This window comes from Strongylocentrotus purpuratus, unplaced genomic scaffold, assembly GCF_000002235.5.
Source record: "Strongylocentrotus purpuratus isolate Spur 01 unplaced genomic scaffold, Spur_5.0 spur5_scaffold_9, whole genome shotgun sequence".
Taxonomy (NCBI): Eukaryota; Metazoa; Echinodermata; class Echinoidea; order Camarodonta; family Strongylocentrotidae; genus Strongylocentrotus; species Strongylocentrotus purpuratus.
This window is the reverse complement of record NW_022145615.1, coordinates 7,719,823-7,742,910: the sequence shown is the minus strand read 5'-3', so window position 1 is coordinate 7,742,910 and position 23,088 is coordinate 7,719,823. Positions and strand designations below refer to the sequence as shown.

Sequence of the window (23,088 nt, the reverse complement as noted above, 5' to 3'; positions counted from 1 at the left end):
TTTATTCATTGTCATGCACAAATAAAAGGAAGGCATAAAAATCATCTTACAAACAAAAATAAAGTATTAAAGTATATCTATAATTGACATACCTAATTTGCATAACCCATACAAATGGAGCATCGTATAGGAAAATACAATGACCCTCTGATGGATAAGTAGTTCCAGTCATAAGGAATATATCTATGGCTTCTCTAATTACTTTGACTGAAAACACAATTCTCATAGCTGCATTTATCATTGGGAATTGTATTTATTTCCCCTAACAAATATACCCCAGTTGTAATGACTATGTAACTTTGAGGAGTGCAGTAGTAAACCAATAGACTATTTAGACTACATTATTATTATTATTATTATTATTATTATGATTATGTAGTTTTTGCTTTTACTCCTATACTTTAATTTCTACAATGTATTTCCATTTATTTGTACTGTTTAATACACAATAACATTATCTCAGTTCCTACAATGTATCTTTCATATTTGTTGATGTAAATATTAACCCTGTGATTGCTTCCTTTGCCTCTCTGCATGGTCGCTCATTTACCATGCATGCATTTTTGCACAAACCAATAGACAACAATTGAGGGAAGGCCTGCTTTGTGCAACATTGGTTGTGTTTATCGACCAAATTTTTGGCTAGAATCAGGTTTCTCAAACGTCTTTCGGGCAAATTTAGAAGGGGATAAATGCAAAGCCTTTTTTAAAGGGCTTTAGATATGGGCATATCTAAAGACGCAAAAAGGTGTGTTTTGAATGTGACATACAGCCAGAATCACGTTTCTGAGAGATCGATAAACGCAAAGCTGTTTTGAACCTCACATACAAATAGGAATTCCCAGGCTAGTTTCCGGTTCGAAGAAATAGCGCTGAGCAGCTGCGAAGAGACAAGGCCTTTATTGTGAATCGTGAAGAGTCGATAAACGCGAAATCCCGCAAATCACGATCGTATAGTGGGGTACAATATGTACATATCTAGTGGCAAGCCCCGATAAACGCACCCATTGAGGATTTGCAAAATTACCCATTTCCAGTCTTGATTAGCTCCATAACAACCCGTTTAACACCATTAAAGATTAATCTCGCACTCGAAACAAGTATTGAATCTTGAAGCCCTTGATGTATCTATCCCATGATGAATACAATGTGGCACCTGTAGGGATTTATTTTTTTGATTCAAATGATTTTATTTCTGATGCAAAACATAATACAAGAATCATTATATCACAACAAATATGCAATGAAACTGCAAATATATGGAAAAAGCATGAGAAAAAGAGGAACTAACTTGAACAGCGCTCAAAATACATGGGGGCGATGGGCGATTCGCCCCCGTGAGCTCCATAATCGCCCCCGTCAGGTTGCTCACGGGGGCGATTGAAAAATTAAAATCGCCCCCGTAGAATTATAAAATTAAGATTGTCTTTTCTGATATAACTTTAACACAATATTGAGTATCAATTTTCAAACCTTAAACCAATGAAATAGAACTTAGATGGCGCTTTCTCTCCATCTCTATGAGTATTACCGATACAAACAACGGAAGCTCGCAGTGCAGCTAGTGCGGCCCTCAGCAGTGGCTATACTGCGCCGGTAGTACCGGTGTGCACGCTGACGCCCAATATCTGCTGGAGCTGGAGACGATCGCGCAAGGACTGAAACATGGAGAAGTTTTTCGTTGTAATAAAAGGGAATCCTCTGAAATCTGGTTATTCTAACAAGCCAGCAAATAATGTAACTCCACCAGTAAATCAATATTGAGAAGAATATTACCAAGATGTTGCAGGGGCGGATCTAGGCGGTTTAGGGTGTTTAACCCCCCCCCCCCCCCCCCCCCCCTTTGGCTGCCAAGTGAAAATGTGATGTGCATAGAAAATGCTATCATGTGTTCAGACCTACACAGTATTAGTATGTTAGTAGATGCCAGGAAAACATCTTTTACGGGGGTTCAAAATAGCAACAACGAAAATCGCCTCGCCACTACGCGGCTCGTGGACGATGCTCCACATCGTATTTGGGTTACCCCCGCCCCCCCCCCCCCACCCTTAGCAAAAAGATCTGCCTCTCTGTTTTGGAAGGATATGGTAAAGACTAAAAGTAAAGAAAGAATGTAAATAAGGTTGCTCTGAATAATTAATAAGTAAATTCTAAGAGGGAAATTGTCGACTTAAATAAATGATAATAGTAATAATAATACTGTGAATATCATTATCATTTTCATTATCATTTTCATTATCATTAACATTTACATTTACATCAAATGAAAGAGAGGATCTAAGCTTTCCAAATATGTGTCATTTATTAATTATAAATGTGATTAAGTTATGATAAAACATCGATAATTTCGGTTTCGTTTTTTCGGGGACGCACTGTATAGTAACATGTAGATAGAAATCATACACTGCGAATTCGTTGTGTAACGACTTTACACAGGGGTTGTGTTAAGTTGTGTAATGTTTTATTACACAACCCTTGTTTAAGGAGTGAACCATCCAATGTCGTTACACAACGAAATTGCAGTGCACACACATGTAAATCTGAGATTGTTCATTAATATTATGTTATTAAATACAGTTTGCAGAATCATCAGTAAATAACTATGTTTAGCATTTACAGTCTATAAAAAGTGGTTCCATAAATTGATATCTCTGTGTTTGGATCAAGCAAAACAAATGCGTTTCCGGAAGCGAGAAAAAAAATATGGAAAGAGGGGAAGGTCGAAATCTGTTTATGTGCAATACTTTTAGTGCACCACAAGGACCCTATATTATGTCAAAGTCCTGTTAATCCAGATAAGGTTATTCGAGGAATAAACTTTCAGATTCATATTTAAATCCCAATAAATAATATGTAGTCAAAATTAGATATAGTAAGGTACAATCGACATGTCTACGGGTGCTTCCACTAAACGAAATGACTTGAAAAAATAATATGAATGGATATATATGTAATGTTATAGATTAATCATAGTAAATTATAAGTTATTACCATGGAAATTATAGTTTGTTCTCTTCCTACTTGTATATCTTCTCTCTTCTCTCCCCCTTTCCCCTTTCCCAATCTTTCGTAAGTACATCTATATTTACGTAAGATAATAATGATAAGACAGAGTGAAAAAGTATCAAATATTTTGTCTAGATATCAATTGGCACAAGGTGATAAAGCATACATTTGTTTGTCTTGTACAATGGCCAAATTTCTATTTCCGAGATCACCCCTGCGTGAGAACAGTGAAGTTATATATTTTCGAGCTCAAGTACTTCCTTATTTCAGCTTATAATCAACTACAAAGGCGATATGGGCGCGACAAAAAAATAAAACAAAATAGGCTAAAGTTCAGTCGATTGCAACGGTTTTTCCCTCTGGCATTCACGAGTTTTCATAAAATGATATAATACTTGTATATGTTTAAAGGTAAAGACCAGTTATGGTCATGCGATTGCATTGTGAAAGAAACGTTGTGGAATCGATCAGAAAAGGTTGATCATCTAGCATCTAGCATCTGCAAGGTTCTGGAATCATCAAAATGATAAGAAATTTGGCCCATTCTTCGTAAAGTTACAAGCACTATACACAGAAAGATGTATATGGGACTACCCTATATCTCTCACAGACCATGAGAGAATAAATTTACCAAATATATCAATTAGTAGGCGGTTTCCCGGCAAATTTTTTATCATCATGTATTAGTCAAAACATATTCTTTCACATGGTTGGTAATGAGAGCTTCCATTTCATTTTTTGAAATTGGGGCGTTTCCAATACTGGTCTTTACCTTTAAGAGAACTAGTCCTAACGAACAAAGAAAACTCCAATTTGACTATACTACGTTGCGACGATCATATCTCCTACAGATTGAGTAATGCGTATGCAAATGAAGATTAGATTGATATTTTTAGAGCGAGAACATTAAAGATAAACTCCAGTTCTGTTAAAAAAAAGAAAATTAATTCTCAGAGAATCAAACAAACTTTACACTGAATGTTCAAGATTACAAATAAATGACATGTGCCAAACAATTTTGGAAGAAAATGTATACTGGCTGAGTAATGAGCATAGAAAACAAGAAATCAAGGTAGTACTAGCCCCGACACCATGTGTGTTGTCCCATATAAAGCTTTCTGTGTACAGTGATTGTTACTTTACCAAGACTCGGTCAAATTTATTATGATTTTGATGACTCCAGAACCTTGCAGTGCACACCAATACTTACATGCTACATGATCAACTGATTCTGATCCTTTCCACATCTTTAAGGCAAAATTGCCTACATTGATAAGCGTGGTATCAACGCAATAAAAAACAGCTCGTTCGAAAAAATACAAGACATGAAGTAATTTGCACCTAGTAGTTAAACATGGTCTTGTTTCTGTATAACATACGTACACAGTGTCTATGTAAGATAAAGTTAAGTGATTGTGACGATTGGTTTATTGTTCTGAAACTTGTTTGTTTCTTTATAAGTTTATGGATTTATGTATTTAACCAGAGAGTGAAACGAAACAAAAAATCCAATCTAAAGCTATACTAACTTACACATTGCGTCTTACGCTGTCAACTTTATATAAATATAACATTTTCAAAGAAAAATCGTCAACATCTATAGAATTGTCATCGGTTTAATTTCTGAAAAAAATCAAAGCCTAAGGTTTTGTTTTCAAATCACAAACACAAAGTGAAAGTTGTTTACATCACAAGGCAATGTTAAAAGCTGTCTTTTAATTTGTCGTTACTTTTCTTTATTGATTTTTATTTGATAGTTTGTATTTTTATATGCTTTTTCAAGTTTATACTCATACGCGAATGTATACGGGCTTGGACCAGATATTTTGTACGAAGGGAAGAGATCTGACCACTAGCTGCATGTTATAACTTGTAAAGTTGTAAGAGAAATAATGCCGACTATTAATAATAATGATAAAATAGCAAATAATTTAGGAGTTTCATGGGTACCACCAATTTAATGGAAATTTATATTAAAAAGAGCCCCTGTCTGTACTAAAACAGCCCCCGTGAGAAGGCTCACGGGGGCGCTTTTTATTTTGGAAGAGCCCCCGTGGACAAAAAATTAATTTGAGCCCTGAACTTGAAGCAGAGCTTGTTGAAGTGTTAGTTCCTCAGGTGCTGTTTTACAATAAAGCATGAACAAAGTATGCTTAGAAAACAATAAATAGACAAATATGTAGCTGAGAAATTCTTTTTATAAAAATTGGGGGGGGGGGGTAAATACAAAAAAAAGAGGGGAAAAATGGAGGAACTAGTAGAAGGCAAAAAGAAAGAAAGATACAAAAAAGGGAAAATAGGAAATTAGATCAGTAGAATAAGGGAGAAAGAGATTTAGAAAGAGATTGAGTGGCATTCAAAGAGTTAAAGACAATCTACATGTATCATTAGTACCATATTGTAGCGCAGTAGAATATATACCGGGTACTTAATGTTGGATATGGCTCTATAAATGTATTATTATTATATTTACATTATGCTCTTTCTACTGGTATCATTTCCAAATCAATCAATTTCATCTGTTGAGAGCCAGAATTCAAGGGTGTTAATTAATTCTAAATACTTGTTACAGAGTGAACGCCCTTCCAGTTGCCAACAGACGATTTATTCATGCACCGAGTTCCATCACAAAGAATATTGCATTATGATTATGAGGATAGCATCGTTCAGCTTTCGCAGGCCAAATTTGCAATTGTAATATTGAGATTACCATCCGTTGAAAAGGAGTAGAGCAATTCAATACCAATACTGTCAGAAATAAATGGGAGGAGGCATTTATTTACATATACATACATGTACATCAATCATTATGGATTTCCCTTGTGTTCAGTTTGTATACATCCTCCCCATAAAAGTGCAATGTTGAACATTAGTTGAACATTGTACTTTTACTGAAAGTGGCTTCAGCCTTCATCCTAAAAAAGAAACAGGTGCCCTCATTTCAAAGTTTATTCCCTTGGCAGCGTTACAATTTAGCCCATCTATCAAAAAATGAGGCATTTCAAGTCTAAACCTAACTCTGTAAGTGTTTAAAACATTAACGCAGAACAGGTAAAATGGTAATGTTAGCTTTCTTGAAATTTTCTTCAGCAATTTTTTAAAATTATTATTATTATTTGAAGTTAAGGGGGAACTCTATTTTCAATGAAAATGCATGAACACTATATTCACTTAAGGGCGTGAATAGAAAATATATACAAAAGTTTAAAAAAACAAATACCATTACCGGTATATGAATTTTTTGGGGAAGCAAATATTCAGCAAGGATTAGAATTTGCCAATTTGTTGCCAGTTCGAAGATATATTATATTTGTTTTTACATGCATTTAATTAGTTTTTTTTCTACATGCATTTAATTAGTTTTTTTTTCTACATGCATTTAATTAGTTTTTTTTTTCTACATGCATTTAATTAGTTTTTTTTTCTACATGCATTTAATTAGTTTTTTTTTCTTCTTCTTGATGTCTATCATCATTATTTTGGAGATCTGTTCGACATGCATAATTGCTTGTGATACGTTTTGAAGAAATCAATATATATTAATCAAATCAATCAAGGTATTATTTACTTCTATGTTTCTCTTTGATCAACACAGGGCAATGAAACATCTGAGCAGGTTGAAAACTCTGGTTGCCATAGATACAGCATCCCCATCGTCATCACAGGCAGCAAGGGCATCTTCTCTGTGAACTTCAATAACGAGGCTCTCCCTCTCCTAGAGGCTGTGATCGTGATCTGAGAGAATTTCGTAACGAGAAATGATATCACTGTGTGTGAAGTATCAAGGTGACACTGCAATGTACATGCATTTATAAAGACCGGTTCACTAACACATTCAAATTCTATGTATACAAAAAATGGTTGTTCTTGACAACCTGAAATATTGGCTTGGTTTGCCTGACATAGCAACAAGTATAGTATGTTGACTGGATTTCAAGAATTGTCAGGGCATTCATTAATTACAGGTTAATGGAATAACATGTCACTGGGAAAGAAACATCCATAAATTTGAATATGGTAGTAAACCAGACTTATATTGCATTATGTGGAAAGGCTGAACTATTTATATTTGTATGCTGATATTCTGCAGCATCTCTGAGAGCTAGATTAATTAATTAATAGACATTTTTCCTTCAAGAAAGAGTCAGCGCCCCTCTGGCCCTCAACAGATGATACATACAGTTTACAAATGAATTATCTATACCCTTACTAAGTTTTTGTAATGTTTTTGTACGGTATGTGAAAATTGAATACTCCCAAATTATGTTTCTTCAGAGTGGGACATATTAATATGTTGATTCACATGTTGATACCATACTTACAGTACAATTTGTCTCCAGTTAAGTTTTTTTCCTTCACGTTTTCATATCCTTTTTGGTTGTTGCTGTTAGTAAAAAGTTGCTTAAGTAGATTTTCCTTTCTTTACCTTTCATGTAAAAGGATTTTATTGTTTTCTTTCATAAAGCTAATGTACTTTTTACAAAGGTGTATTAATTGATATAGATTGACAAAGATGTATTAATTGATATAGATATATTCGATAGGCCTATATTCTTATACCCCAATTTCCAAAGTGCTTTTTACTTCATGCAGTACCTTTCATACATTCCATTTGACACATTAAGCACTTATTGTTTGTTATTTATAAACAATTATAATTATTTAAAAGACCTTTTATTACCCAAACTTGATCGTAATTGAGAACACGGACACATTGGAAATATAATTCTTTGGCAACCAGATACAGCTAGATAGCAATACTGCTAGTACCATCTGGAACTCAACTCTCTCTTTAACACTTTCTTGCGCTGAACCTTGAATCCTCCGAGGCTGTCACATTCAATTGGAAACTTGTGAGGACAGAAAGGGCTTCCGATACTCTCCAATTAATTTCAGAGGTATCCAGCCTGCCTCTTATTGCATAGTTGGCATTCCACTGACTTTAGTCATATACAGAGCAGCTAATCAACTGTTAACGGCTTATGATTATAGACAATTTTCGACTTTGAAAAGGATTTCACGTTCAAAATGCCTTTTATTGTTGTTGAGGATGACTCGTTTTGTTGTTTCCCCTTTTTTTAAACATATTGCTTCAGAGCTTGTTATGAATACTCGGTAATATATTAATTCTTTCTGTCCATGGCATTGGAAGTAGATGGCAATGGTGCAGGTATCTTCTCCCTGTCAGATCATTTATCTATCTCAAACTTGGTATATTCTCTTTTTTCTCCTCCCCCCCCCCCCCCCCCCCCCCCCCCCCCGTCTCTCTCTCTCTCTCCCTTCTTCCTTCCCATTCTCCATTCCTTCTTCCCTTCCTCCCTCTCTCTCTCTCTATCTCTCCCTTCTCCCTTCTTCCTTCCCTTTCTCCATTCCTTCATTCCTCCCTTCCTCTCTCTCTCTCTTCTCTCTCTCTCTCTCTCTCTCTCTCTCTCTCTCTCCATCTCTTATCTTTGTATTCCTATGATTTATGTTTCTTCTCATTCAATCTTTGTCTCTTTCTTTGCTTTTTCTACCTTCTCTCGTTATATCTCTGTGTCTTTCTCTTTCTTGCTCTTTCCATCTTTTCTCGTGTTCTACCTGTCTGTCCCATACTCTCTCTCTCTCTCTCTTCTCCCCTGTTCTCTCCTGTTTATTTCTGTTATCTGATAATCGTTCTTTTTCCTAATACCTCATCCTCCCAGCATGCCTACATAAGTTCAGCACCAAGTCTTTTACTTTAATACTCTTATAGTTGAGACTTAGCAGCTGTGATATTTAGGCTTACACTTAGGTACAGTGTACATGTATGAAAAGAACAGGAAAAAGTACCCTTTAATCCATGGAAAAGCCTGGCTTATACCATGGACTTACTTATACCCCATAGAAAGAGGCCCTGCATGGTTCTTTTAGAAAATCATAACAATTGACCAATTTTTCAAGAGCAGTGAAATTGGTGCTTTGAATGTTTGACAAGTAATTGCAAATACACAAGAGCGTGCAAGGAACTGCACTCTGCAGGTCAAACCCGTGAAAAAGTACATCACAGACTCACAGTTGATTCATTTTGGGATTCCGGCGTGTTTGCTTTCAAAGTTGTCCCCCGGTGAAGTTGGTCGTTCTTTCGGATTTTCATGAAGATTTCTCATTGCCTTTGATTGTTTCCAAATTAGTTACCGCAAAATAGCCCAGGGGTTTAATGTTAGGGTGCTAGATTGTGATTGTGGTTGCATTTGTATCCTTTCATGCAACCGCTAGTTCAATGTTTTTTTAGAAAGTTTGATATCCTCTTCTCCACTCCACATCTTTCTCTCTCATTTATGTTCCTCTCTTTCTCTCTCTCCCTCTTTCTCTCTCCCTCTCTCTCTCTCTCTCTCTCTCTCTCTCTCTCTCTATCTGCTTGTCTGTCTGTCTCTGTCTCTCTATCTTCTCTCTCTCTCTCTCTCTCCCTCCCTGTGTCTTTACCATGTCTTTATTACCCTCTATTATTATTTTCCCTCCTCTCTCTGTCTGTCTGCAAGTCTCTCTCTCGTCTCTCTCTCTCTCTCTCTCTCTCTCTCTCTCTCTCTCTCTCTCTCTCTCTCTTTTCCTGTTCCCTCTCTTTCTCTCTATGTTTCTTATTCTGTCTTTCTCTCTATGCATACATTTTTTAATACCTTTCTATCTGCCTGTCTTTTTCAATCCATGTTGTGTGTATTTTTTTGCATACTTCATTTTTGTTTGTTACTTTGAATATTCATACCAGTCTCCTCTCTTTCTCATTCTTGTTTTTTTTCCCTCTCATTTTCTCCTCCTCATTCAGTTCTGTCATATATTTTCTTTTCCTACAAGTTGCTTCTCCTCATTGCTGCAAATTACCAAAAGCACACCTATTATATGTATCTCACATTGAGGCACTAACGTGGTTACCCAGGTGTTGTATGGATTCCCCTTTTAAATTTGAGGCTTTTGGGGGCTCCCTGCATTCACACGGGGAACAATACAGGTCTTATAGAATTGGGAAAGAAAAGAAAATCACAGCTTGATTAAAAAAAATTACAACATCGTGGGAATCTGCAAAGATGAAAAAATGAATGAGCACATTTGTTTGTGTCTTGTTCGGGACCAAAGAAAAGCTGGCACAACCTCAAAGTTTGTGAATCCACACGGCACATTACATTGAGTGAGGACCCCTGCTCCTCATAGTTATTGCGCTAACCTTAAAGAGGAAGTCCACCCTAATATTAAGATGGTTTTAATAGAATCAGACAAATGAGAGAAACGGGTCAGTGAAAGTTTGGGCAAAAACCAATTAAACATGAGTAAGTTATGAATTTTTGAAGGAGCAATTAATCAAACATAAATTGGCAACTCTGTGACGTATCTTGCGAACTCCCTCCCATTTGCCCTGTACTGTCATCAATAACTAAGAAAATGAAAGTTTATGATTTTTTTTTGGACAGAGCAAATTGGAAAGGAACTCGCAAGATGCGTCACAAAGTCGCCAATTTGTGTTTGATTTATTGCAACTTTAAAATTTCATAACCTTTTTTTTTCTTTTGATTTTGCTCAAACTTTCAGTGATCTGTTTCTCTCATTTTCTGCTTCTTAATATCAGGGTGAACTTCTCGTTTGAGATCGCCCATTTTTAATAACTTTGAGCAAGCTTAAAGTTTTGTAACCACGAGTGCCTCTGCACGGTCCTTAATACAAGGTACCCATGAAGTTTAAAACCACAACGTAATCTTTAAAGTTAACACACTTTATATGTGAACCTAACTGAAATCAATGTTAGATTTATCTTGTTTGATGGTATCTCTAATAGCCTGCGGAATTTATGAGTTTTCATGCTATTCTGCATTGAAGCATTTGCAATTAAACTTTACTTTTCAAATCAAATGTCATTAAATTGTTTAAATGGGGAAAAACATATCGCACATGATAAAGAGTCTGCCAAATAGCCGCAGGCTACTGATTACCATTGCCTCCCTCAACAATACCTCTAGCAACTCCCGGGTTGAGCTTCAGTAATGCTTGTTCGGCAGTTTTCTGGAAAGCAAAAGAGCACATGTAAGAAAATCATAGAACATGAATTTTCGTTATAAATAGATTTCTGTTTTTGTTATAGCTGTGCCATTTTAAGAATTTGTCATTAGGAGAAAAAAAATGGGTTATTTCCAATCATCAGGTCATTGGTCGGGTCAGGCCGGTGGCGGCATTACCAGACGTTTTGTGAAAACACTACATGCCCCTTTATTCACAAAATGTTGGGGTTAATGTTCGTGAAATACACCAATCTTATCTACAAATGATCTAGTCCAATTTACCCAACACTTGTGAAAAACTTATGGCGAATCCCAGCTGGTCGCGATGATTCAAACTCAAAGTAAGCTGGAAAAAAAGGGGATGCACACAATAGATGCATCGAGCTTGAGATTGTAAATTGTAGATAAATCAACTTTTTAATTGTTATTTAATGATAGTTCTAAAAGTGTAAGTTCCCCATCTCCACAAGCCAAAATGTGCACTAAAACATTAACACAGGTCCTGAGCACATACACTATAGGATACACAACATTTGAAATATTGGTAAAATTGCATTTCAGTAGTGGTTGCTATGCACTGGTTACATGTCGTAAGTTATTGGAGGTCAAAAAGTGTATTCACAGTTTTGCAAGGAGCTTTCCAGCATCTCTCTGTTTCATTTACATGTAAGATTGTCCATCAAATGACAGTGAGTCTATAGCAGCTCCAGTTCTAAGCTGCGAAATCCACCTGAACTGTTCAGTGTAAGCAACTCCCTGATTAAATATAAGATCCATTTACCCCTGTTTTGAAAAGTATCAAGAAATTGCCTTGGAATATCAATTACTGTATAAAAGCCTGTTTCTCTCTGTGTGTGTGTTCTCTTTGAGGAGGCATGATGGCTCAGTGGTATCGTACCAGGGAGGCTGTGAATTCAAAATCGAATCGTTTCGCTAGATCCCATTGGTAATACGTGGATCCTCATTACCAAGTCCCTTGGATAGGACTTGAAAGTCGTAGGTTAAACCTCTACAGAATGAACACTCGTTAGCACGAAGTAGTAAAATACAAGTACACTCAACCCTGCCTATAAAGGCCACCCAAGGGAAGCAGAAAAAGTGGCTTCTCTAGACAGGTAACCTTTCTAGACAGGTTCTGCAACACACATTTCTTTTCAAGTGAGACAAAAAGACTGAACGAGTGAAAAATGTTGGGAGTCATTATTCCAGCGATATTTTCCAAGAGAAGCACCCCAGAACAGTTCATAACTTCATATCCACTTCATGAGCATCGCATGAAATGTATCTGGGAAGCGCAAGACCCCATTCTTCAAGCATTGTCCGCCCCCCAGTAAACAAAATTTTTAAAAAATTATTAAAAAATAAAAATAAACAACAACAACAAGGGAACTCATTCCTCTCCCCTCCTCCTTCTCCCCTACTCCTTCTCCCCTCCTCCTTCTCCCCACTTCTTCCCCCAGATCGACCACCATTTTTCTTCTCTACATCACGACTATACACCATATCATTCGTAGTGTACTTCACAATGTCAAGAGACTAGCTAGCTAGTGATCTTAATTTTATGCAAATATCAGCCATATTTCGCTCTCAATCTCTTCATACTCGTACATGTGTAGGTCTCATCAGAACCAAAATTTGTATTTGCGTAGGGGAGGGTCCAGGGTTTCATAAAAGGAGGGGCCATAGTTTAACAAAAAAATCAATTAAAGGGGCAGTATTTTGTTGTTGAGTACTACACTTTGCCCATTGAGTTTTAGGGCGTGGGCAGCGACATTACTGGCAAATGGCACTAAGGATGTTGTTAGAGGGAAAAAAAAAAAAATTATAACAGCAAAGGAAACTCAGACATGTTGATTCAGCACTTTTTTTTTCTTTTCTTTTTTTGGACAGAAGCAACAGTCTGACAGAGTCTTTGTATGACTACCGGTATTCAAATACTGTTAACTTGTTCATCCCTTTCTGGGTCACATACATGTATTGTATTGGCAGACAGTATCTTTCATCTGCAGAAGAAAAAAAAGCTTTTTGTATTGTTTTTTTTTGTTACAATGCATTGTCCTCTGCATGTCTCTATTCATGTCTCTATTCATGTCTCTATTCTTCATTAGTCATACTCTCACCCGCATTGGGGTTTTGAATGGTTCGAACATGTGGCCTACGTGCAGATGCAGCCGTAGCATGGTCCCATGATGCAACGCCCCCGTCCAGTCGGATATATCGCCTGCGACTTGCGGGTTTTGAACCTGCAAATTTTATTTTGAGGTTGATACTCAACGCAGAATGAGTTGCTCCAACCCTCAGAGGCCAGTTGTTGCAGAGACCTCTAGACAGATGCTGTTACCATAGTCTCAATGAACTTCTAATAATTTTGTCTATATCTTACATGTCAGATGGTCACCTCACAAAGATGCTGTCAAAGATTCAGTGTAGAGGTTAGGATAAAGGGAAGGGCTTGTGTTATTTCAACTGAGTTTTAGGTTAGGTTTAGGGTTAGGGTTATAGGGTTAGTAAAGTTATTGGTCCAAGATCAAAGTTGGGAGTTCATGTAGTGTAGGATATTGAATGTGGAGCAGTTGTCACCACAGCACTTCTCAAAAAACCGATCGGACCTGTGAACAAGTTGGTCAGCTAGGATGTCCTCGTTTCAGGATTTTTAACAAACATGAATTAAGAGAAAATTTTGGCCCAGACACAGTATACCTACTGTGCTGGAAACAGGATGCTATAGGAAGATAAGGGGCAAGGTTGAGAGGACTGTTCATTTTGGAATAAAAGAGGTAATTTTAAGAATAAAAATCAGTTAATTTCACAATGCAATTATGGAAATACTTAAAATTCCACCTAAATGTTGTCTTTGTATGCACAAAATATACCAAACATCATGTCTGCAGTTAGTTTGAAATTGAAAAATTTATTCTGAAGTTAAAAAACTTTTTTCCGAAAAATTCCATGTTTTCAAGAAAGTGCTATACACATTTTCAGCTCACATTCCTTATAAATACATGGTTTTCTACTCAATTTATGTGTCTGTAATATATCACTGAAATAAAACAATTGGAGTACTTAACTCATTAATTTTAAACTGTACTTTTCAAAGGAGTTATTTTCTCTCCTTTTGTGTGTATGCTCCTTTGTAGATTATTATTTCTGAAATGCTTGCAGTCAAACAGTGTTTAGGATCGAGGGTGTTTTTTTGTTGTGGCAATATTCAGATTTTTCCCTTTGATTTATGTATGTATGATTATTATTAGTCTTTTGATTGTATATTACAGCCAGATAACATGCCATATTTCACTCGCCAGCTTTTCTTTCCAAAAAAGTACTTTGTTAGATGAAAAATAATTTTAAGTGGTTGTGGGTAGCCTCATGGTTAGTTTGGCTTGTTTATGCGTGGTATATATAATGTGTACAAAATTGGTTGTTGTAGAATGATCCACAATAGAACGGTTTACATATTCAAATAGTAGCGATACTTTTTTTTACACAAAGGTTATTCTTGCCAACCTGAAAGCTTGCCCGAGGCTTGCCTGGCATAGTAACAAGTAATGTATGCAGACTGGAATCTTAACATTGTAGTTCATTCATTAATAACTTATTAATATTATTTATTAATGGGATAGCAGTCACTAGGTATCCAGGGAAAGAAAAATCCATAAATTTGAATATGTTTGTAAATGGGTCTATTTGGACTCACTTTTGAGCAATCTTTTTTTAATATCTGAATATGAAATATTAGTGCAAGAATTGAAAAATCAAAAATATTGAAATGTATTCATTTTATGTTCTCATGTGTGTTAAAATCTATTGTATTCGGCCTTTACTGAGTGAAGCAAATGCTAATTGAACAGAAATCATATTCATAAGAATTATTTTAATGTAAAATATATATATATTAAATGAAATCTTATGTATTGAAAGTGAAATGAATGATTGTAATAAACTTGAAATTTACAACTAAATAACCCTTTGTGTGTATTGTCTGTGTGTTGTAGTGATGTGAATAGTCCACTGAAGGTTTCAGTTGCTGAGCTATGAGCTAATGTGTTTTATGGTTGATCTATGTGAAATAGAATTGGATCAATATAGTATTTATTAGGGTCGAACTATATGAAAGGTACAACATAGAATATGTAGAACGAGGAGGACGACAAAGAGAAAGAGAGGAGAGGTTATGATGGTGCCTTCATCAAAGTGGTAGAATTATAAAGGTGTTACAATCTCTATTGATGTACATGTATATGCATTCTTTATTACCTATACACATGAACAAAACGTTATTATGAAAATATTGTTTGTCGAAATATGATTTTTTTTTTTAAATCATTTTTGTTAGTTTAAAATGGGTAAAATTCAATAAGATAGAAGTTGTGGTTCCTTAATTAGTTCCAAACCAAATTATTTAATGTTCTTAAAGACTTGTGAAACAGTTGTAATTTGTGCGTTTTCTTTGTATTTATTTTAGAATTGTCTAGATGTTTGGATTAAAAAGTCATTCTCAATCATTAAAATATTAAAATATACCAGTAAACGCTGGCAGCTCGGGATAATGGAGGCTTGATGGCTCCGTGATAGAGCAGTAGTCCCATATTCGTGAGGTCTCGACTTCGAAATCCAGTCAGTATGCTACCTCCGTTTGATAGGCATTCCTCCGCATTCGTGTACCGCTGCTTACCTATGCAAGCATTAGCAGTCGCGTAAAAATACAGATATACTTGTATTTTAACAACTAGCAATACTTTAAATCTTTCGTACTGAAATTTGAGAATATTGATTTTCAAGCTGTTTATTTCAACTTGTGTCCTTTTGCATTTATTTCAGAAATGTAGAGTTCTGTAATAGATATATACATTTTTTTCAGCCTAGGTAAATACATTTCCCAGCGGAAGTTTGATAGCATGGCATCAGTATAATAAAGTTCCACCCATCATCTGCTAGAAATAAGCGGAAATATCTGTATTTAAGGAGGGGTCTCCCCATATTAGCTGACCTTCGCAAACGTTATGGACCACATTCCCTAACCCAGGACTGTGAAAGTGTTTGATGAGCTCCCATTTTGAAAACCGCCTTTGTATTTCCCTACCACTGGACCAAACAAGTTAAACCTAAACTCCAATATTGACAACCCTATTTTGGAAGCTGTTTTTAAAGAAACCTTACATACCATTTGGCGCAAACACAAACATCCCCAATGAAAAGAGACCAGTACTCACAAACGAAATCTCTTTGGAGGAGAGACCCTTTCCATTGGTGCACTTTCTCTCCTAATAAATGTATTTGCCAGGTTTAAGAGAGCATGTCGATGTCTTTCAGTGATGGAAAATGACTGAAGAAAAATTGTGTAAAACAGTTGAAGTAAAATTGTGCAATACAGCTTTGTTAAAACTGTGTAATACAGCTGAAGTAAAACTGTGTAGAACAGCTGAAGTAAAATTGTGTAAAACGGTTGTAAGATTTCACTGTTTTCGCCAAAATTAGGGGTTGCTATAGGTGTTTTGGTACGTTGGTCGACTTGTCACTATAATAATAATCTTTAACGTGTTTGAATGAAAAATTACCCCATTGTGTTCTATTCATCGTGGGTAACACTTGTCACAAAAGCCATTCAATCATGTGGAAAATGTACATATTCAAGATAATTTCAAAGCATTCATTTTTCTGGCAGTTTTTTTTTTTCTTACCTTCGGTAATACAGAAAAGAAAATGGTAAGAGGGGACGATAGGGTGCGATTTTGCTGGTAATCACTATTTATGTATTTGTATAGAAAGTGCAGAAACCGCAAAAGTAATTGCAAAGAAAAGAAATTGCGTCAACAGCTCTATGCAAAAGTCGTTGTTTGGGAAAGAATGTCGTCAAACTCTAGTAGTGGATAAAGAATTTCGATGTATTATGTGTAGTTTTATGATTTCACTACGCTGTCGTACATGATTGACTCTAAATTTAATTTCTTTTTATTGTGAATTTCAAGATTGTGATAACCTTTTTTTTTTAGGATTATTTTGTTGTTGTGTGTGTGTGACTGATCATGGAGTGTGCAAACTCTTACTAGAAGATTTCCCAAGGTCGGCCTTTTCTTATGTTTGATGATGGCTTTTGATAAGAAGTGTTTGTAACATTATACAAATCGGGTAACAGCCCATGACTCACCGTTTTATCATATTTGTTATGCTTTTTTAGTTTTCAAAGGGATTTTGATGAAATTCCCTTGTCCATCAGGGGCTTCAGTTCACCCTCGAGAATATGGTAATTTAGTGGATGGGAGGTGGGGATGACAAATGCATTAATTGAGATCATGTCCTCTCTATATGATCAATCCTACAATTGTATTCCATAATCATCATTAAGAAGGTGGAGCATTTAGGGAGAGGAAGAAGAAGAAAAAGAAAGGAAGGAGTGGGATGAGGAGGAGAGCAAGAAGTAGAAGATTAGGAGGAGAAGGAGGAGGAGGAGAAGAAGGAGGCCAGGAAGGAGGAGAAGAAGAAGAATAAGTAGACGAAGAAAACAAAGAAGAAAACAACGACAATAAGGAGAAATGTGCAAGAAGAAGTAACAGAATATAAAAGTCTATTTGAAAAAAAAAGGTAATTAAAGGCAGAAATCCGAATAAAAACAAAACACAAAAGGGGGCACTCAAAAGAAAATTTCAACCGAAATGATCAAACTATCAATGGGATTCTTACGTAAATGGCTGATTTTTTTCAGAGTAACTTGCGCTATGATATCTTATCTTATCGAAATGAAGATTCCCTCATTCTAAGAAATAAAATATGCGCAATATATTCAATAGCACCTGTTTTACTCTGTGAAGCAACACCTTTCATTGCATTTCGGGTAAGGAGGAGGATGGTAAAATGTCACCCCACCCAACGGATTAATCAGCGAGTCCATGACTTTCCTCTCAAAAATAAACATGCGTACATCTTAACACGTAAAAACATTATACGGTGATTCCTCACCATAATAATACCGTTTGTTTTTAATGACATCATTGTTTCATACAATCGTCCTTGTTATAAATAGATCGGTTTGCCGTCTGCATTAGTAAGAGTGAATCATATTTGAACCACACCTACCTGTTATTAATTACATACCAAATGCAATTTCACGTCTAATTTAGCTTGACCTTTATTGCGTATTTCCCGGTCATTCTCCATCTAAGCACTGAGTTTTAAGCCTATCTCAGTCCGAAATAAAATATGTTTGAATAGAATTTAACGTCAGTGTTAAGTGATTTGTAAGATTTTGTAAATAGGCCTCAAGATTTGCTGAAAAGATGAAGAATCCGGTAATTCGAACTGATTTTAATTCAAACTGTAATGTATCAACGACTATACAGTCTGTATGCACACTTTCCAATTTGCATACTTCTGAATAATTCATTTTGGGTTGGGCCTAACAGTGGGCGTGGTCTGTTCCCTTATATTCCGAGAGAATATCGATCTGATATCGATCAATGTCGTCTGCCCGTTTTTCTCACAGCTTTTCGAAAAATCCCGACAGTGCGCAGCCGCAAATTGACTATTCAGATAAAAAGCAACAGCAAAATTAACAATACCGTTCGATAAGTCTAGATTAGTATTAGTCTCTAATAGAAAAGAATCGTCGGCCTATAGTTGCAGTTCTATAAAAAGCCAGAGCAGGGAGTTTCGAGTCAATTTGTTTCATGCAAGGACCCCATAGAGAGTTGGGTATATTGACAAGATTGTATACATGCATTTTCTTTACGAATGAGAATGTGTCATTAGGCATGTAAGCCATGTTCCTTGGTCACACCAATGAGACCGGCACAAGACCGAGCAGAAAATTACATTACCCCAAATGGCTAAGAGTCCGTTGGTTTGGAAACGGTTTGGCGGTATGACTGAGCCTCTTATTAGCGCCCACTTCATGCTTATTATAAAGATGCAGTTAAATTGATACCCATGGCATATTTTGTAGGGTAAAATGGTTCGTAAAGATTTCTACAAAATGAAATAGGAAAGAAGATGACATACTCCCTTAATGCATGGAAACCACTTGTTACATTCATAATCGGAATCACTTCCTTTAGAGTTGAATTCACTCCAAATTACAGTTATTTAATTAATCTTTAGAGAGTAGATTCCACTCCAAACGAAGAATTTCCTAATATAACACCCCCCCCCCCCCCCCCCCCAGAAAGAAGAAGGAAAAGAAGATAATCTGGGACTTCCCTTAATGTAATCCTCGATTTGAGAGAAGGTCTAAATGAATTCATTTAAAGTGTTCGCTTTATACGTGTTGTTAAATCATTTCGTGTTAAATTCATGCCTTTCTATCTATTCATAAATTAAATTTTTGTAATTCTTTATTGTTATTATATTCCTTCGAAGAGCTCCTCTAATTACTACTCACTCTCTCTCTCTCTCTCTCTCTGCCCCTTTTCACTTATTACTTTCCATCTCATCGTCATGATCTTATATAAAGGTTGACATAATGTTCATGAAAGAAGTAGTCCTAATAAGACGGTTTCACGGAAGACTGTTGTTTTTTGTACGCTGTGAGTAAAGCCAAAGAAAATGAAATGGGTAAAATTGTATTCAGTACTGAACTAGGTCACCCCTACCTTGACCAAGAATTGGAAAAGAAAAAATAACTCGTTAGCCATGTCATGTATCCATTTCACGTGTGATTAAACATGGTCATCGCCTTGACACGGTTCACTGAAAATGGTCTTTTCTTCAGAATCAATGGCGTAGTTATAGGGGGAACGGGGCACGTGCCCCGCCCCGGTAATCGAGCGGTGAAAAAAAGGAATAAAGCGAGACAAGGAAGAAAGGAAAATGAAGAGGGGAACTGACGAGAAGCGAAGATGCCTGAACCACCTCCCGTATACCCTCTCCCTATAATCAGTAACCTTGTAAATGTTGCATTTCATTTTGCGAGCAAGGCCGGTGCCCGCCCCCAATCGTTTCGGTAGGGTTCACACTATATGTTCAGTGTACATGCAAATACATGCTTGATTTGCTATTCAATTTATTTTGCAATATAAACATCAGAGTAGGCCTATCAGAGTAACAGTAAATTTTAACTCTATTTGCAAAGGTTATATGCGGGGTTTTCCATGAAGGTTGCAAAAACCTGTGAAGCTGTATCGGCCATTACAGAATGAAAAACCACCCCCCCCCCCCCCAAAAAAAAAAAAAAAAAAAAAATACAAAATATTATAAGCACCCAACAACAAATTAAGTAAAACAAGCAGAGAAATAAGAGAGAATAAGAGAGGGAGAGAGAGGGGGGGGGGGGGGAAGAAAAACAGATAACAAAAAATCAACAACTGTGATGATTAATAACTATTTAGTAGTAAGATTTTATATTTTTTTCTAAAGGAAGATATGAATTGTGACTTCGTATTAATTGGAGAATCGTGTTCCGCTGTTTAGGACCTAGATAATTCATTGATTTACCTTCATAACTAGAATTAACAGACCATAAATAAAATTTGTTGGAAACTCGGGTATTATACTTATGAATTTGACTATTATATGAATTGAAAGAGGTCCTAGAAGTGCATCGTGCTTTGATTATGATAACATCAAGCTATTTCCAGCGATTACAGCATCATGTTGTTGGGGACTTTCCAAATATTTGTAAAATTCTGGACTGTCATATTAAATACATTTTGAGCGGATTGTGTCTAATCCATTTGGAGATTATGTGGGGATCTGCCCGGTTTCAAAACATGGCAGGATAATCCATCATAAGTGTTAATTTTAATTTATGAAACTTTGACCGATCATCTTGTAAATATTAGACCTTATCGTATAGTCCTGTAAAAACGACATATCCCTAGCAGTTGTGATATAATAATAATTGTATGCCCTGTAATGTAAAATAATTCTTTATTTTACGAAATACCGCGTTGGAAATGAAAAGGACAGTAATTCTTATATCGCTTTTTTCCATTTTACCATGGAAAGTAATATTCTTGCACCAATTAAATCCGTACGAGATCCACAATGAACTCCATTCTTCCAGAATCGTGGACATTTCTATACGTGTGATTAATTTTATTAAATAATTATTATAATTATTTATTTAATAATATATACAAAATGTATGTTTTTATTCAGGTAGGCAAGAATTGGATATTAGCAATAAATCTGTTTTACATCATGGTCCTGCCTAGTATAGACTAATAGAATACAAAACTTGTAATACTAATCGAAAATTAATATGCTACAGTCAAAATTTAAATAAACATTGAATCCATGATTTTCGGATAGGATAAACATTACCAATAACAAATTACAGAATGTGCACCTTTTTTTTATAAACATTTCTTCCTCGCCTTTGTTTGTTAGCTTGTTTGTATGTTCGTTTCTTTGTTTTTATTCAAATCATTTAACAGTTCCAACATAGATTCAATTCCATGATTCAATGGTATATAGAACGAATGATAACCCAATCCTTATTTTGTTTTCATCTCACTCAATCATTGTTGGATATCTCAACTGATCCATTATGTATTCGATGATGCGGCGGTTGCCATTGGCAACGAGAGACCCGTCGCATGATTACAGGGCGACGCATCCGTGTCGGGCCGTGCCATGGTACCACAGTTACCATCGAATTGGATTAGCAAGTGTCTGCCAAGTGATCCATCATCCTTTGATTAATTGTATGCATTCGAAATCGAAACTGAGGCGAGGCGTAGAATAGTGCTTCACTAAACTTAAAAGAACGAAAGAAAAGAAGGAAGAAAAACAAACACATGAGCAAAAAAAGCCAATGAATGATATAATAATCATTATAAAAGAATCGTATTTGTTGTAGAGACGCGTCATCCTTAGCCTCAGGCACATCAAATTGAGGCTTATAATAGAGTCTGAAAACAGATTCCGGAACATGTACAGTTCTTTTAAATGTTTGATTAGGCGTGTTGTTATTTTCATTTTGAAAAATATATCGTGTCATCCTTTTTGGAAATAGTTAAGGGCTCGGTGATGAATAGTACGATCTCGAAAAAGGGGAGATTTCGGAGTAAGGTCCTCCACCCTCCCCTATCTCATTCAAAATCTTTGTCAGCAGATTTGGGGCACTTTAAAACAGTTTTGCACCCCTGATCGAGTCGTTCATGTGGAAAATAGATAACCAATTGACTCCATAACAGACAGAGGCGGCCCTCCCGGGGAGCAAGGAGGCACGGTGCCCCCAACTTTTTTCAAGCACCCGAAAAGTGCCCCCTTTTGACATAGGAAAAATGCCACTTTAACTTTTTAAGAAGTGCCCCTTCTTACATAAGAATAGTGCCCCTTTTATTTTGACAGGTGCCCCTATTAATTTGTAAAAGTGCCCCTTCCCCTTTTCAACTCTGATAAGTGCCTTTTTTTATTTGGACACGTGCCCATTTTCCTTCGACAAAATCCCATTTTCCTGTGCCCTGTTTAATCTCTAGTAAGTGCCCCTAGATAGATTCGAGAAGTGCCTCTTGTCACTTTTGATAAGTGCCCCCTTCACCTCTGATAACTGTCATATTTAAATCTGAGAGTTGCTTCTTTTACTTTTGACAAGTGCCCCTTTTTCGTGGTAAGAAGTCCCCCTTCTCCTGGCCCTATTTTAACTTGGATAAGCGCACCTTATATTTTCACATATGCCCTTTTCCCTTTCTAATAAGTGCCCCTTCTATGGTAAATGAGTTTATAGTACGAGAAGTTACTCCTTTTCAATTCAGATAAGTGCCCCCTTCACCTCCGATAAATGCCCCTTTAAAATCTGATCGGTGCCCATTTTCTTTCAACTAATGCACATTTTCCTTTATTACAAGTGCCCCTTTTTCATTCACATACGTGCCCCTTTTCATATCTGGTCATTGCCCCTTTTCAGGTGCGATAAGTGCCTCTTTTCACCTCTGATAATTTCCCTTTTAACAATGGTACGTGCCCCTTTTCTTTTCTAATAAGGGACCTATCCCATTTTCATAAATGCCCCTTTTCACCTCTTATAAATGCCCCTATCAAAATCTGATGGGGCCCCTTTTCCGTCGACAAATGCTCATTTCCTATTCTCATGACTGACTTTTTTCATCCCTGGTGAGTGCTGAGTGCCTCTTTTTGAGGGTGTAAG

At 36.3% G+C, this 23,088-nt stretch overlaps 1 protein-coding gene across 1 annotated transcript in view; it reads left to right on the top strand.

Moving 5' to 3' along the window:
• LOC115920642 overlaps positions 1–8,250 on the top strand; it is a 31,549-nt gene extending 23,299 nt beyond the window's left edge. Inside the window, exon 3 of the mRNA XM_030976924.1 lies at positions 6,602–8,250. Within this exon, the coding sequence (XP_030832784.1) occupies positions 6,602–6,695 (94 nt within the window). The 3' untranslated portion in view covers positions 6,696–8,250. The remainder of the gene's footprint in view (positions 1–6,601) is intronic.
• The last annotated feature ends 14,838 nt before the right edge of the window (positions 8,251–23,088 follow it).